Consider the following 17955-nt stretch of genomic DNA (forward strand, 5'->3'; position numbering starts at 1 on the left):
AAGTGAACGATATGAAATGAAACAATGAGCATAATAGTTTATCTCCACAGTGAAGACCAGTGTATGTCTATACATATGTAAATATTGGTGTGCATATGTTTAGGTGTTATATATAAATATACAAATAACATATAGACAGCTGTGGTAAGGGTCCATTTATTGGTATGTGTCGCATGTAGATAAAAGTGCTTAAGCAAGTGAACACCAAAGTTTCACCAATAAAAGTCAATTGTGGACTTGAGTAGAAATCGCAGTATATGTAGTGGGTTGTTTTGGTCTTTGGGGGTTCTTTTTCAGTTTTAAACAAAACTGAAGCTAGCAGTGGTAGTTTTGTGAGAGTTGTTCCCAGAGATTTGGAGCTGAAAGGGCAAAGCAACTTAAGTAAGAATTGAAAGATTTGCTAGCAGCTGTAGGTGACCTAAGAGCACTCTCTTACCCTCTTCATGTTCTGATGTCAGGGCATAAATCTGTTCAACCTTTCATTTAGACAATAATACTTTTGGTTCTTAAACCCCTTCTGTAATTTTGATGGTTTATTCCATGCTTCATTTCCGGCCCTTAACTGCAGCCCTATCTGCTGCTAAAGATCTGCCATGTTTCACACCAAAGACAGCTGCATTTCAATAGCAGAAAAAGTGGTAATTGCATTTTGCATGTAATTTTGGCCTTCTTTAGTATCTTTCTAAATAAGATGTACCAAATGGCACTATAAAAGAATCTGAAGGGGATGCTCTAGTAACCTAGAAGTTGCAGAGTGTATCACTAAGGGAGCGACTATTTTCAGGAGCTTGCAAGAAAAACTTGTAGAGAAAATTGCATCCTGCTTGAAAATGCTTGCTGGTTTTGTCAGAGGAATACAAGCTTCTGTTGATAGAGTAATTTAAATCAGGTAGTTGGAATGAGGCATAATAACATTCAATATTGTAGCACTAACTGTGGGGGAATGCCACTTATAGAAGAGCAATATAAAGTACAACTCTTAAATCTGAAAAAGAGGCCATGAACCCAGAATCAAGGGGGATGGTGAGTCACTGGCCATGGCACTAACTTTGGCATCAACTGAGATTTGAGCTGGAAGTCATAATAATGAATTACATTTTCAATAAAAAAATTGTGGCCATTCACTACATAAAAGTTTGTCATCACTTATGTAGATGTCACATTATGCATCTAATCAACTGAAAGCAGTACTTGGAGAAAAAATGACCTTGTTATTTCTGGAATTCACACACATGAGATCTGGATCACAGAGCAGAAGGTTAAGCTGGCATTGCTCTTGTAAGACTCCATTAATATGCTATATTCACTTCTGAACATCTTCAGAAGAAGATGCTAAGAAACTGAAGGACTTTTAAATAAACAGAAATAAGATTAAAAGGGAAGGATTGCCTAGTGAAGCAAAATGCTAAGTAATTGCAAGCATATAGCTTGCCTAAAAGATAAAGGGAAGGATCTACAGCTCTGTGTCTGTGCAAAGTATAAAATTCCTGGCAGTAGTGAATGAGATATGATATTTCATCTGGATATAAATATTAACTTGTAGAAAGCGTTTAGGAACAAGAAGATATCTCTCAAGGTCTCCTCATAGTCATTTACTGAATTATGTGATATAGTGCATGAAGAGAGATCATTGTTGATACTGGCTTTTAAACAGACCTTCTTGAAGAACTAAAGCCAATCCTATAATGTGAGACAACTAGATGGCCTAAGAGGTCACTTCTGTTATCATTACTGTGATTCTACTCCATCCATCGTATAATTCTTGACCTTCTGAAGTACTTTGTGCATTGGAGTTCCTCCCTTGTTACTTATTCTGTTTATCATGTATTCTTAGTCTTTCTTCACCAGGCATATTGATGTCAATTGGGTTCCTTGAAAGTTTTTTCTTTGCAAGGAGTCAGTTTTCACATGTTCCTGGGTCCGTGTGTTCAGCAATATAACATTTCATAAGAAGTGATAAAACTATTGACATAGCATTTCAACTTCACTTCTAGTTATGTTGATAAAGCACTTCAGGTATACTTAAGGGATGAAATTAAGGACAGACTGATAATAAAAATTTCATTTGAAGTCTAGACTCCTCTCTCCTTTCTCTGAAGTTCAGTGATTCTTGAATTCAGGTAATTTTGATTCAGGTGCAATATATGAATGAAATTATCTCTGTTAATTCAAATTAATTATTATTATCAATGCTGAAAGAAGAAAATGTGCATGGTTTTCCATTAGAGTGCTCCCTTGGATTTGCCTAGGGATCCATTTCAGTGGAGACGTGGTGAAGTGCAGTCAAGCTCTGGTGTGTTTTGGGTTTCCTCGGGAGCACTGAAGTGCCCAGCTCCTTTTTCCTTCATGTTGCTGAGAACAGGTGGCCTCCTCTGGGGTCACCAAGTATATTTAGGGCTGAAACTTGAGCAGACTGGAGCCAGATTGGCTGTGCTATTCACATACGTAATTAGGAGCTGATGCTCTATCAGGCTTGCTCTTGCCCAGTGCTGCTCAGGAGGGAGGACTGGAGAGGCTTTGCTCCTAAGGAAATTTACTAGATGTTGCTGGTAAGAACATTTTAATCACACTTCACTTGTTTTCCTTAGAATAGGATCTTGAGCTGTTTACCAATTCTGTAGTTTTTTGGGTGTAGTTGCTGTGCCATGCCCATGGAAGTCAGATTTTCTGTCTGGATGACTAGTAGCAAATTGCAGTAAGAGGAAAGGACCCAGAACTGTGTTTTGGAAGTGTAACTGAAGGTTACAGTAGTGACTTTATAGATTGTATCCTTATATACAATTCTGCTTCTTGGGTTTATTCATAAACTTTGGCCTACTTGTTCATACAACATGCCACTTTCTGAGTTATTCTTCATGTATATTAATAGTTAAGAGTCTGGTTTAACAATTTTTTTTTTTTTTGGTAATTTTTCTCAACACATTGAAACTAAAAGGGGACAACATTTTATGTTCCTATATTTAACCTGATTACTAGACTTTACTTGCCCCAGAAGGAAATGCAGTTTAGCCAGCTAAACAAAACCACCCTGTCATTTGGTAGTATTAGCTTACACGGCAAATATCTTTGGACTCAGGAACAGCTGTTCCAAAGCCTCATGCCCTACCAGCATTAGGAACAGAGCTGTACTCTCTGGTGGAAAATTGTAGCTTTGCCTCACAGCAAAATCGCTGTGTTAATTAATTTGTTTAAAGGTTTTGACAGTCATCTGTACTTTGTAGTTTAGCCAACAGTATGGATTTTCATATTTTTCAGGTCTGAAGAAACAGAGAGAAAAAAGTCACAAGAGCTAAACAAAAAAACAACCCAGATCATCTATATAGAATAATGCTGGGAAGACAAAAATTGTCTCATTAACCTACGGCCCCTTAAAATATTTACAAACTTTTTCCATATTATGCTTTTACTTATGAATTAATATAGTAGAATATCTAGATAAAGTTCCCATTCAAACAGGAGCTTGAATAATGTCATGAAATAGTATAAAATAGTCACAGGAAAATTCTTCAAATAATCTTATTTCTCTTCCTCTGTTTTTCAATTTCTTTTATATTTGCATTGAATTCCAGTATTGGTGTTACAACTATTAGAATAAGGTATTTGTCCAAAATTGTAAAATATATCAGTATATTTGTAATTTAATCCAATGCTTTCCCACCACAGTCATAGTAATGCCAGATCTCGACTTTCTCTCTGTTGTTCAAGTTCTTTCACTAAGTAGCCAACAACATTGTAATAATCTGACTAGTTACTAACCATGACCTCAGGCATTTTATGAACTTCACTAGTTCATCATATTTTCAGTCTTGGGCTAATGCTGTTTTCACGCTTTCGTTTGCTGCATGACCAGTGAGTGGGGGAGAGACAGAAGAATACCCTCAAAATGGAGGAAGAAGAATATGAGGAAGTTGTGGAGGTAAGAAGAAAATCTGAGAGTAGAAATATTTGTTTTCTGCCTTGTGAATGAATATATTAATCGCTTTAATGAGACACTGCTCTGAGCACTGCTCTGAGCACTGCTCTGATGGTTGCTTGCTGTTTTGCTCTCCGAAGATTAGGGTATGATTAGGTATCTATTAAATGGTTTAATGAGTAAACAACAACAGCAACAACAATGTTGCTCTCAGTGGAGCAAAGTCTCCCTGGTTCCTGTCATAGCTGTTCTGTTTAAATAAGGATTGTGACCAACCCACACCTACATTGCGAGCTTTTGTAACTACTCTTCTATGTAATTATAGATGCAGTGGGCCATCTCTTTTCCCTTCTGGCTTGCCCTCTGTCATCCAATCCATGCTATAGAGGATGACTTTGGAAGCCACTTTCTAGCCTCACCTCTGTGCCCACTGAAATGCAGAAATGCAGCAGTTTTATGCCACCATTAACCAATATAACCACGGGAGCCGCAGAGATGCAGCTAGATTTAAACCTGTAGATGTCTGTGGAGTTGCATCAGGGACTAATTTGCCAATAGGGCATTTAAACTAACAGTTTCATGCCTAATTATTTAGTCTCAGCAATTTGATTAAAAAATCCCCAGGAACTTCCTGTTATGAGCAAATGCCATTGGAATAATGACTTCGCTATTGAAACAGATTAATAAACAGTGTGGTCTCACCTGTTGGATTATAACTACTCTGAAATGAAATTATGTGTTATGAAATACATAAATGATTGTAACAAATTGCTCAGTGTTTGAGGAAAAAAGCAGACAGTACAAATGTAGGTATCCTACAACTAATTATCTCTACACAGTATATTAATTAAAATGTTAATTAAACTGTTAATTTCAGGCAATGTGACAGCACTGAGTCCTGACTGCAGATCTTGTACATTTCATGTACTGAATGGAGTCAAGTCAAACGGTTTACCAGTTAAACTAGTTTAATGTGTTTTGGAAAATAAGTGTTACTGTTCATAAAGTCCATTTTAAAGACATTGTACCACAAAGACACCAGTCCTTCATTAAGTTTCCTATTACCATGTTACTTGTAATTGCCTTTATGCTTCCTGAGCATAATGTGCTTTCTGTAACAAAATGTATATTTATTTGCTATCCGTGTTTGTTTGTCGCTGCTGGAATTATGGTATGTTAGGCTTTTTGTCTACACAGCTGTGTTTCATTCTTTGGTTTTACTTTTTAATCACCACCTTCCTGTAACCACATAGAATCACAGAATCACAGAATAGTTAGGGTTGGAAAGGACCTCAAGATCCTCAGGTTCCAACCCCCCTGCCATGGGCAGGGACACCTCACACTAAACCATGTCACCCAAGGCTCTGTCTAATCTGGTCTTGAACACCACCAGGGATGGAGCACTCACAACCTCCCTGGGCAACCGATTCCAGTGTCTCACCACCCTCACAGTAAAGAACTTCTTCCTTATATCCAGCCTAAACTTTCCTGTTTAAGTTTTAACCCATTACCCCTTGTGCTGTCACTACAGTCCCTGATGAAGAGTCCCTCCCCAGCATCCCTATAGGCCCCCTTCAGATACTGGAAGGCTGCCTTGAGGTCTCCACGCAGCCTTCTCTTCTCCAGGCTGAACAGCCCCAACTTCCTCAGCCTGTCTTCATACGGGAGGTGCTCCAGTCCCCTGATCATCCTCATGGCCCTCCTCTGGACTTGTTCCAACAGTTCCATGTCCTTTTTATGTTGAGGACACCAGAACTGCACACAATACTCCAGGTGAGGTCTCACGAGAGCAGAGTAGGCTGAGATAGTATTGCTTTAGTAGCTTCCCTTGAGATAGTCATAGTGAAAAGTTACAGAAAACAGAACAATAGCATCTGGTATAATTGTAAGGCAGCTTCAGCCTTCCCAGAGTTTTCTTAGCTAGAATTACACTTCTGTATGAACCGCCTGTTTTAAACCAGTAGGAGTACTGTCAGAAATCCATCTTCCAAAAGAGCAGAAAATTGTTGCTGAGTATTGAGTGGCTGAGAAAATGTTGAGGATTTTAAGACACTACTTTCTCTCTCTCTGGAGTTATTAGGCTGCACTGAACATCGTAGGTATTTGTGGAGCGCAAAACCCCACAGTGAATGACACAAGCCTTTGCTGCTGAGTTACTCGAGGCTTTGTGAAAGGAGGGTCAAACACGGTGTAGGGCCAGCGAGCAGTAATTGCCTCAAAACAGCCCTTGAAAGGTTGAAACCGTGAAACAAAGCTTGAAAAGTATGGGGTAGTTACATGAACCTGACGTCGACGAGCAATTAACATGAAGGTTTTTTAGGGCTTGATTCAAAGGGGGTTTTGTTCCCACAGTTTTGGCATGTGACCCTCAGCAAACCGTTGTTGAGTAGACTGCCGGAGATAAAATCGGCATTTTACGCTTTCTCCTTTCCGGATGTCAGTGGCAAGACAAGCACCTCTCGAACGGAACAGCTCCTCTTTGCGACGGCGGGCGGCGAAACGTCTTGAAGTGCGTTTCTGTTCCTTAGGCAGCGAGGGGCGGCCCGGCTCCCCTCAGCGGCGGGACGACGCCATCGTGAGGCTGCCATTTGCCGTGTGGCTGCGGCTTGCGGCGAGCGGGGCGGCAGCGGCCGCAGTGTTCGCGCCGCTGCTTCTCTCCGAGCTGACTCTGGCTTCTCCGGCTCACGATCGCTGCGGAGCACGGCAAGCTGCCAGCGGGGAGCGAAGCCCACGGAGGAACAAGACGCAGTCCGTGTTGCCTCCCCAGGGGAGGATGTGTTCTGCTCGGGTCAGTCGCACTGCAGGTGCCAGAAGGAAGAAGTGAGCATGCTTTGCACCGTAATGGAAGTGAGGAAGAGTTTGTTGATAGCACCTTCATGAAAAGCAAGAGGCAGAGCCACACACGGCAAGGAAGGAGTGCCAGCTGGAGACAGTGGTTAAATGTGTGATGGATGGTGACCATCAGGATGGACAAAGCAGGAAGCTCGTGGTTTGTGGTAACAGGAGGGAGGTTCGTGCTCCACGTGAAGCTCTGCCACTTCAGAGTAGATGTAACACCCTGGGAACTTCTTTAAGCAGCTGGAGAAAGGCGCACAGGCACAGCTCTTGTGCTTAACGGTGGCTTTAACCACCACAGGTTCTCCTTGAAGGGCCTGTGGCTGGGCATGAGCAACCTAGAGGATTCTGGGAAAGTCCTTTGAAGATGAATTTCTTAGTACAGTTGATTAATGAGCTAGGAGAGATGCTCTGCTGGACATGCTGCTCACAAACAAGGAAGAACTGGTGGAAGATGCAAAGGTCGAGGGCAGCCAAGGGCACAGTGACCATGAGACTGTGGAGCTGAAGATTCAGAGAGTGAGCAAGATAAACAGAATTACAAGGAACAGGCAAAATGCTGAGGTACTTGAGGCCTGTTTTGCCTCAGGTTTGATAAAGGCTTGTCCTATGGTCTTCCACATCTTTTACCTTCCTAACAGAGACATGGGAGTGAAGTAGTAGCCACAGCAGAGGAAGACAGTTAGGGTTGACAACGCACGGGGATGTACACAGCTCAATAGGATCAGAGGACATGAATCCATGGGTGCTGAAGGAATGGGCTGGTGACATTGCAAGGCTGCCATCATCTTTGAAAGCTCATAGTCATGCAAGAATGTCCCTGCTGACTGGAGAAAGATGTCATATGCATCTTCAAGAAAGGCAAGAAAGAAGATCCAAGGGATTACAGGCTGGTCAACCTCACATCAGGCCTTGGGAAGGCTACAGAGCAAATACTTTTAGAAGCTATTTCTAAACACATTAAACACATGAAGGTCTTGGGGAGCAGTGAACATTCATTTATCAAAGGCGCATCATGGGTGACCAAACTCACTGCTTTTTATAATGAGTTCACTGCTGTTATGGACAAGGGGAGACCATTGGATGTTGCACTTGACTACTTTAGGACGTTTCCTGAAACAGTCTCCTGTAGTCTTCTTATCACCAAATTTCTGAGATGTGGGATGGGCAAGAGATCAATAAAGTAGGTGGAAAATTGGCTGAGCTCAGCTCAGAATTGTGATCAGTAGTACAAAGTCTAGCTAGTAGTAGAAAGTCCAGCAGCCACTAGTTACTGGTGTTCTTCAGGGATCTGTAGGCAGGAAAAACTCTGAGGGCAGCATTAGAGAGATAAACCTACCACAGTCCTCTCGGTGTATTACAAAGGACTTGGAAACTCCTGGGGTTTTGAATGCTAATTGTGTCTTTTAATGCAGTCATCATTGTCTTCCCTCTTGTAGTTAAAATAAATAATGATTCTTTATTAATTACTTGGAGGGAATGTATGGAAAAAAATCCAATCATTAATGAAAAAAACCCCATCAAACAGATGTTCAGAATTACCAGCGATGCAAATGTGACCACATAGGTACCTATGAACTACAGTCCTATTTCCCCAGAAGTGTGTTTTTAAAACAGCTCAACAGAAGCTGCAATTTGCTATTCTGATCATCTGGCCTAACAATGATATTTTTTTCCCCCTCTTTTTAATAGTATTACATTGAAGAGACAACTATTGAGGAGGGTGAGCCATATGAGGTAAAAGTCCCTGTAATGTTGCATGTGGTTTATATATGCATGAAATTACTAAGTAATGCTAAATTTTGTATTCCACGGACTAATTTTTTGTATTAAATACACAAATATCAGTGAACAGGTGCTTCTTAAAACTTTATTTCCCTTTCAAGACTGTTGTGGGATGATCTGGAGGACTCCTAGCTTGTTCTGAGTATCCTATCTGCCACTCATTTGTTTCCATTAGAGGGAGCTGTGGCTGTGTCCATCAGAAAAGGACTGTCCTGATTTCTATCCCACCCTGCGTCTTCCATTTGCTTCTGCCCAGTTTGTACAGGAGCTAACAAAATGAAGCAACAGGTTCTGTTAATAATAGGAAACATAGGCAGGTAGGTTATTTGGGTAACATATTGACAAAATCCAATCTTTAGTGTTAAAAATGAACAGAATTATCCAGGGCAGAGTTAATTTTCTTCCTGGTAGCTGGTACAGTGCTGTGTTTTGGCTTTAGTCTGAGAACAATGCTGATAACACACCACTGTTGTAGTTGTTGCTAAGTAGCATTTACCCTGATCAAAGATTTTTCAGTCTCTCATGCTCTGCCAGTGAGGAGGGGCACAAGAAGCCAGGAGGAAGCAGAGACAGGACACCTGACCCAAACTAGCCAAAGGGCTCCATACCACAGCACATCATGCCCAGTATAGAAACTGGGGGGGAGTTACCTGGAAGGGAGTGATTGCTGCTTGGATCGGGCTGGGTATCGTTCAGTGGGTGGTGAGCAATTGTATTGTGCATCACTGAATTACTGGCAGTGTGTAAACTATGACAGATATATGAACAGAAACACTGCTTTCTTTTTTTTTTTTTTTTTTTTTTTGTACAAAGTGCTTTGTTTTCAGAATCAAGCCTCTCCAAGCTTTAGAAATATATTACAGCTTTTTGTAACATAGCTTCAGGTTTTGTTATGCATATAGGACAAAGGCAGCAGGAGTCCCACTCTTCCAGTGCCTCTGGAGAATAATTGCATGAATTTGATACAGAGACCAGTCAGTCAGTTAATTCCTTGTGGGTTTTTTAGGTTGGATGATGTATAGTCAGCATACTTTGCCCCATAGGAAAAGTGTCTCTGATTTACTGTCTCGCAGGTGGTTCCTGGGTAAGAACTGGGCATCCTTTAACTAGCTAGAGGAGATGAAAAATGCTTTTCTTATTAAACTTTTATAGCTGTAAAACAAGGAATGTTGTTTTTCTTTATTCCCAGGTGGTCACTGAGATCACTGAGACCGTTAGTACAGACTTCACAGGTCCTAAAACTACTGCCTATGCTGTTGAACATGAAAAATCTGTTGAACGTGAAAAATCTGTTGAACGTGAAAAATCTGTTGAAGATGCAGCACCTCCAGTCAGAAAGAAGACAATACGAACAAAAGTGGACCCATCTAAGTTTTTGACACCTTACCTGCAACACAGTAATAAAATGAAGGACCTGTTCAGTGAAGTAAGTTCCCATGTCTTTTATTTCTTGAGGAACACCAACTTAAAAAATATTTAATGGGGATTATTGCAAACCTCCATGATACTATTTTGTCTCCTGTACTTTTTTTGTCATGTGTATGAACGTTACTTGCCTGAAGTGGGAAATTTCCTTCTTTGAATTAGCCCATCTTGCCCGTTTCCTGCTTAAGTGCCTTAGGTAATCATTAGGCACAAGAAATGGCTAAAGATTAGCAGAGCTGTAAATTAATTGACTCCTGCACTCTCTGACTTGGATATTTGAGTGAATGATGATAACAAGGACTAGTGTCTATTGAATAGCAAACCTCATTGAATATACTATTCAATCTATATTCTCACTATATAGAGAAATAGACTATTTTATAATATACTATAAATGAATTATTATATATATACTATTTAATAGTATATTTCTCTATCCCTCTGCCTATATCCAAGAAAAATCATTGTTCACTGTATATAGGAACGATAACAAGCCTAAATCCCTGGTGCAGGATACCAAAGTCCAGCTGACTGATACTGTATGATGTCTTTATGATGTTGTGAAGAGTGGAAAATGACTGCTGTGCACTGATGTAGACGGTGTCAGATCCTTTTCCTATATTTTAATGTATGTTACCTACCAACATTTGCTATTAAAGGGTTATGTGAGATCACAGATCTGGGACTTCTACCCTCACCCACATATTTTCTGTGTCTTTGGTCACTGAACCAAATAACTGTAAATTTATCAATACTAAGCTCCCAAGGAGAATATAATCAATTAGAGGTGATCTAAGCAGGCTAAATTTGGAAATTAATATTTTGCTATTGTGGATGTAAGATGGAAGAAAGTCAGTTGGCTAAAATAAGCATAACTCTGCAAATGTGATTGTGTAATGCTAATTGGTATTATTGAATAATCTGCCGCAAATTCCTATACTAACCAGGTAAATAAATCAGTAATTGCTGCACACATTCCTTCCAGGGCTTCAGGATATGTCCTAGTTACATTTGTCATTTTTTTCTTTCAGAACAAGTATAAAGAAAAATTTAGAAAAGAACGAGGAAAGCCATATGCTTCCACAATTGATACCCCAGAAATTCGGAGAATAAAGAAAGTGCAAGACCAGCTCAGTGAGGTGGGTAACAATTGTGTAAGAAAAAATGTTCGTGAGTATTAAAGAAGCAAATTAAGTCACAATTTTAAATGTTAGATAAGAATTGATACATTTTTGATGACATTGCGATAGGGCAGTCTGAGTGTTTAGCAGAAACTCTATCAGATTTCAAGAGGAAGGAATACAGAGTATATGACAAGTTTGAGTTCTGTGATGTGGGTTGGAATTTAGGCCTTTCAGGAAGGGAGATGTGATGTTTCCTTTCTAGGTGAATAATAGCCCTGCTTCATTGTGCCTAAAGAGGTTTGAAAATTTGTGTTCAGAAGTTACAGGCATGGGAGATGATGGGAATGTCTGTGTCACAGAATTTGAAGATTCCACACACAATGTCCTACAGTAATCATGAATGTTGTGCCTGGTGAACTTTTGTTGAGGTTAAGTTGTGTGCTGGGTAAATAACCCTAGAATTTTGTGTTAAAACATGTAAACATTTTGTCATAAAGCAACTGAAAGTCAGTTTCCTAAACAGATACTGAAAAAGGCTGCAGCTCTGCTTTAGCTTTCAACAATACACCTTGCAGTCTGGGAAACTGAAATGCACCTACAGAGGCTTCTTAATTCTTTGTACAGTAAATGGAGGGAGCTGAGTCCCTGGGAATGGGAACTCCTAAATCTGGGAGGGTAGTCACCTAACCCAGTCAGTGTTCAGAAGAGTGTACATTAAATTCTACTCCGGTCCTGACTTAGGATGTATTGAGGAATGTGATGCAGCATTCCAGACACTAATGCTGCTGAGCCTGCTGTCAAGCCGAAGTAATATAACTGCATTAGGGTGATTTTGTGTCCAAGGTGCTGGTTTGGCATGGTAATATGGCTGTGTTGGTTTTGGCACTGTAGCTAGTGTTTACATGGTAATGGACTTTGAAATTGAGATATGCTGCATAGCATGGGGATCTCTGTATTTCATTATGCAGGGTGGAAGTACTCTTAGAATGAACTCTGTGATTACAGAAGGGCACTGCCTCTAACTTGGTTTCACATCTCTTGAAACTTTCTCGAAGCTGCATTTCTTTGTCAGTCAATTCACAAACCCCATTTGTTTCCGTGTGCTTAATTTTGAAGAAACAACTAGTCCTAAATGCTTTCTTGAATTCATGTTTTGGGTGTTTACAGTAGTTAGTGTCAAAATGTTAATATGCTGCTTTTTTAAAAAAGTGTCAGTTTTTGCTTTAAGAATAAATGCATTTGGTTGTGCATTGACCTAGGTTAAATACCGCATGGCTGGTGAAGTTGCTAAAACTATTTGCCATGTTGATGAAAAGGCCATGGATATAGAACATGCAAAGAAGGTGTCACAGCAAGTGAGCAAGGTAAGCGAGTTCTGATTTCTGATTTTCTGGAAGGGTTGTGAACCTTAGTGGATCGTGAGGTTACTGATACGAATAAAGTTTTGAGCTCAGGGTGCTAAAGAAATGCTTATAGAACAATTTAGAAGCACAGGGAGAGATAGCAGAGAAGTTGATAATGCAAGTATAGATATAATATTGTTTCCAGTTGATGTCTTCAGGCATCACTGGTTTGAGACTTTCACTTTGAAAAAAATCTTTAGAGCAGGTAGTTTATTCACAAAAGTAAATATTTTTTTCTGATGATAGAGTAACAGATATGCTGATCTTTCTTTCCAGGTGTTATACAAACAGAACTGGGAGGAGAATAAGGACAAGTACCTGCTTCCCCCTGATGCTCCAGAGCTTGTGAATGCAATAAAAAACACAGCAATGTTCAGCAAGGTAAGTTAAAAATATGCCAGGCCTAGGCAGCTGAAATGCAAGAAGCATTCCCAGTCAGAGATTAATTCATAATAAGTATTCTGGCATTTTTCTGGTTTTTAGAAACTCTATACTGAAGACTGGGAAGGAGACAAAACATTATTCTATCCATACAATGACAGTCCAGAGCTCAGGAGGGTGGCTCAGGCTCAGAAGACTCTGAGTGACGTATGTATTAAAGCCTGGTTGGCACCTGGGTGACTGCTATGGTGTAACTTGGTAGACTTCGTGGGTGACTTGGACTAAATATAATCTTCATAATGGAACAGAAAACAAAAATGTGTAGGTGTGCATTGATAGTTCTGATAGCGGTGCTATTTCAATAGAAAAATATCTATTCTATATTAGAGGATAAATCTGTTGGTAATTTGGTGCTGGATTATGAATGAATGAAATAATCAATCATTAAAGATTTTCTGAGGTAATCCATAAGAAGACTTTGAGTATCTCTCAAAAGTGTGGACAAATTCTCAGGTTTGGCTGTAAGCCCAGTTCATTGTCATGGGTCTACAAATTTGTCTCTGTTAAGAAAAGTCAGGAATTCATGAGGCTGTGTGATTTGCTGATGCTTGGATACATAGAACTCTTTAACTGAGGATCTCAGGTCTCAAAGATTTTGGTGAATTTTGCAGACGTTCAGAAGTTCACTATTCCATGTTTATCAGGAGCAGCAGAGTAATATACCTGAAAACTTGTCTAGGGAACTGATTCTTTTCCACTGTCCCTTCTCAAAAGGCTTCTCAATAGTCTTCTAGAATACACTGATTGAAAGAGCTTGTTCTGCAGTAGCTGTGGACAGAAGTGCTTTCGTTAATGGTGGTGTTAGCGAAGTTAAGAGTATATGTCCTGATGCTTAGTTACTGTAAATGTTTACTTCTTTCGTATTTTCAGATTGTCTACAAAAAAGGGCATGATGAACGAAAATCTAAATATACTCCTCTGCCAGATCCACCTGATGTGGAACAAGCCAGGAAAGTGACAAGGCAGCTGAGTGATGTGAGTAGAATGCAGTGCTCTTCTTTCTTTCTCACTTTTTGAATTAGAGAGGCAAAAAGGTACCTAGAGACAGGGAAAGCAAAAGAAAAGACCAGAGCTCACGTGCAAAGACCCCTTTGATTTTCAGTGGCAGCAGTCAGTTCCTTTCTTCTTCAGGTGTCTCATAGAAAATCCTGCCCAGTCTTAGGTGAAAAGCGCAACTTTGTTGTTGTCAATGAATTTAGTTTTCACAAAATGTTCCTGCTTCTACCATGCACACATTAATTCCTATTCTCCCTCTTTTTCCCTTTTTTTTCATCTCCTGATTTACGCTGTGTTTACAGGAGAAAATAGTAAACAACATTAAATTTGCTGTTCTCTTAACTGTAAGCAATGACATGTAAATATATATCTAGTTTTGGAGTGATTTACTTGCTCAAAGGGGGTAACCCCATTTGCTGAAAAGCTGCCTAGGTCAGTTGTGCAGAATACATTCTAAATGTTTATTTCACTGGCAAACCTCTGTACACATACATATCCTGGGTGTTCTTAAGTCCATGGATACCAATCAGTGGAAATGTCTGGAAACTTAGATAACCGCTTCTTGATTTGCATCTGAATTAACAAATAATACTGAACATTCAGTTCCATAACTATGTGGCATCCAAAACTATGTGGCATCCTAACTGTGTGACAAAGACTCTGGCACCAGTCCTTGTCAATGAATTTTAGGTATACTTAGAATAAAACACAGCTGAGGATTGCAGGAGGGGAAGTGAAATACAGGAAACCCAAGTTTTACTGAGGAAGGTAGAACTAAGTTGCATAATCTTGTAAATAGGATTTTAACTCAGTTCAGAATTCAGCTATTATGAAGGAGACATGCATGATTTTATTGCTGTATGTTGAAAGTGATTTGCTGTTTAAGATTAGAGTGTTAAAGTATTCACTTATGGTTTCAAAACCACTAAGAAAATACTGTAGTGAACCCATTTGGAAGGTGAAAAAATTTCATTTAGAGAAAATTTCTTTGGTCTTATTCTTCCATAGCTTAAAAGCTAAATTGTCATCAAGAAAATTTCTAGAAGTGTGAAAAACAAGATCAGTATCGTAATTCTTTGAAATGAATAAAATAGTAAGCTATATAGGTATCTCCAAAACAATAAAATGTATAACTTTTAAAGGTTATTTTTGGCATATATGTTCTTTATCAATGTGGTAACAATCAAAAAGGCACTGGAGAAGTTGTATTTTTTATGATAAGCAACTGTAGCTGAAAATGTATTTGGAACACTGAGTCAAAACAGGAACTGTCTGTTTAAACAGTTGCTGCTTGATTTCCATGTGCTTGAATCTAGTCTAATAGAAATCACATACACCAGGCAACTCGTATATTAAAGAGATTGCTTACAACAAGTTTCAGCAGCAGTAACAATGAATTCTGGCTTAACCATGGGCAATACTATGCCCCAGTGTTACGTGACCAATGAGAAAACTGAACTAAGTGAATATATTAGTGATACCTCATCGAGTGATTTTCTGTTAATAACTGTCTTCTAGAAGAGGAGACTTATTTCACCTATTTATCCTTTTTTTGGTCAGGCAAGGTACTAAGAGAAATAACTGAATATTGAAGTAAATAGGCCAGATCATATTTAAGGTGCTTTTAACAATAACTGATAAAGTGATTGTAAGGCAGATATAAAATGTGAAGCAACTTTAAAGAGAAGACTTTCAGAAACAAATCTGTCAAGTGAAAATTGAACTATATCTTAGGCATTAATTAATTTATTTTTTTTATTATAGATTATTTACCATGAAGACTATAAAAACAAGATCAAAGGCAAATGGACTCAAACTCCATGCTATGATGTTGCAATTGCAAAAATGAACGCAGAAAATCTAAGCATGGTAAGTGAATTCTTCAGAAAATCTTGACGTGAACAGCTTTATCCACTGTTTATGTTAACCTGGAAAATACTGATTACTTTTGCCTACTCCATTCATAGTATTTCTCTTTTCCTAAATAAGCGACTTCATGGATGTCTGATTTATAATGCAAGTGTCTGCTCATCTCTGTTCCTTACAGAGAAAATACCAAGAAGACTTTGAAAACATGAAAGACCAAATCTACTTTATGCAGACTGAAACTCCAGAATATGAAGCTAATAAGCGAGTTTCAAACAACGTCAGTAAGGTATGTCATGTGTTTAGCTTGAGGGTAGTGCTGAAGTCAGGCCAGTTTGTGCTGAAACTGTTTTGTCAAGTGTCAAAAAGTATTTTCTTACATGCAAAACATGTATTCTTGTGTGCTTTCCCCCAGGAAGCTCCTAGCCATTGCTTATGGTCTTCCACAGTAGTACCCATGAAATATAATTTTCTTTCAGTGAAGTAGAATTTGCTTCATTGTTTGTTCTAATTATGTTATGTGCCTAACTTTTAGTTGGAACAAATTCGTACTGTTGACCAAGACCAACTTTAGCTGAATTTGGCTCAGTATTTTCATATTTATTCATCCTTGCTCAGTGTATTTCAGTGACCTTGTGCTTTATTCAAATTACAAAATTTGGCTTCTGCATTTTCTGCAATAGTATATGCATCAACAAAGATAATCTTATGTCATTACTTGTAAAAATATTACTATTCTGAGCTGTCAGCTGATATTTGAAAAATGACAATGTTTGGAGAGGTGCTTAGAGGTGGGGACATCTACTGAATAGCTTTCACTTAGGTTGTGACCCTGCCTCCCATCCCATCATCCATGCCCTCCTGTGATCTGAGTGCCTTTCATGGTCCTTTGCCATCATGAATCATATGTCAAAAACCAGGGGAAATTTTCCTGAAACCTTCAACATAGTACAGGTTTGTGAGCATTTGGCTTTTATTACTGATTTCTAAAACCTCACCCTTTTTACTTTTTTAAAGGTAAAATACAGAGCAGACTATGAAAAGAACAAAGCTATTGCAGATTATAACGTCCTTCCTGCTACAGAGAACCCATTGCTGAAGCAATTAAAAGCTGCAGGAAATGTGCTGAGTGATGTAAGTATTATCAAAGTACAGCTGGATGATTTTTAGTCATGTACAATAAGTCATCATTTCTTCACAAGGCTTCTCCTTTGGATCTGTTAGTATTTCTAGTTTTGTAGATCAGTATTTATCATGAAATACCACCCACAAGGACAGTATAGGTAAGGAGTCCTTTCTTCAAAGCAGAATGGGACGATAGCTGTAGCATATTTTGGGATAGCTAGTTATTGAATAGTTCATTTAGATCTCTCTGGAAAATGAATCACTAAATGACAGCTTAATGTTTTAAGGAGCTTCAACTGATGGCAATAATGATTAAATATGTGGTACTATCTATAATATTGTATTCTGGTTACTTACTGTAATGACTGTCTCTGTCTCTTGCTGTTTGCATCTGTATAGAAGTAGACTGCTTATTTCTAAGTGTCAGAAGTTCAAAACCCCTTAGTCAGTCCTTTCTGTCTTCTATTACAGGCCTAATAGTAACCAAAAAAAGATCTTTTAAAAAAACATTGGGAAAAAGTGCCATCTGTTTTTTAGTTTTCTGGGGAAGCTTTTCTTTGCAATCATTTCACTTTTTTACTCTTGTAATTTTTAATATGTTGTGAGTTGCAATGAAATATACTTCATTATCTGACATTGTTTTCTTCTGCAGAAATTATACAAAGAAGCCTATGAACAATCAAAAGGAACCAGCATTAATTACTGTGACACACCAAAGTTCCAGACTGATAGTGTTCTGAAGAATTTTAGTGATGTAAGCATTTGATTTATGTTGTGTTGTTCAGTACTGACACTCCTGATTACTTTTGTTTATCAACTCTTGACTATTTTTCCAGGTAAAATACAAAGATGCATATCAAAAGAATATTTTAGGACACTATGTGGGCAGCTTTGAGGACCCACATCAGATACACTGCATGAAAGTTGAAGCTATGAAGAGCGATGTAAGTGTGACTGTTATGCTGTTTTCACCACCATGTTGTCATGTCACAGAAAGCTCATGACATACAGAAGTAAGTGGCTTCTTACTGAATGTTGATTT

General features: G+C 38.9%; 1 protein-coding gene across 1 annotated transcript in view; it reads left to right on the plus strand.

Annotated features, from left to right (window-relative positions):
* The first annotated feature begins 2491 nt into the window (after positions 1–2491).
* NEB (nebulin) overlaps positions 2492–17955 on the plus strand; it is a 130523-nt gene continuing 115059 nt past the window's right edge. The window contains exons 1-14 of the mRNA XM_065671220.1: positions 2492–2549; positions 3851–3916; positions 8441–8485; positions 9723–9959; positions 10990–11097; positions 12342–12446; positions 12762–12866; positions 12969–13073; positions 13797–13901; positions 15687–15791; positions 15970–16077; positions 16806–16922; positions 17566–17667; positions 17750–17857. Coding sequence (XP_065527292.1) covers positions 3884–3916; positions 8441–8485; positions 9723–9959; positions 10990–11097; positions 12342–12446; positions 12762–12866; positions 12969–13073; positions 13797–13901; positions 15687–15791; positions 15970–16077; positions 16806–16922; positions 17566–17667; positions 17750–17857 — 1383 coding nt within the window. The 5' untranslated portion in view covers positions 2492–2549; positions 3851–3883. The remainder of the gene's footprint in view (positions 2550–3850; positions 3917–8440; positions 8486–9722; positions 9960–10989; positions 11098–12341; positions 12447–12761; positions 12867–12968; positions 13074–13796; positions 13902–15686; positions 15792–15969; positions 16078–16805; positions 16923–17565; positions 17668–17749; positions 17858–17955) is intronic.

This window comes from Lathamus discolor, chromosome 3 (assembly GCF_037157495.1).
Source record: "Lathamus discolor isolate bLatDis1 chromosome 3, bLatDis1.hap1, whole genome shotgun sequence".
NCBI classification, from domain to species: domain Eukaryota; kingdom Metazoa; phylum Chordata; class Aves; order Psittaciformes; family Psittacidae; genus Lathamus; species Lathamus discolor.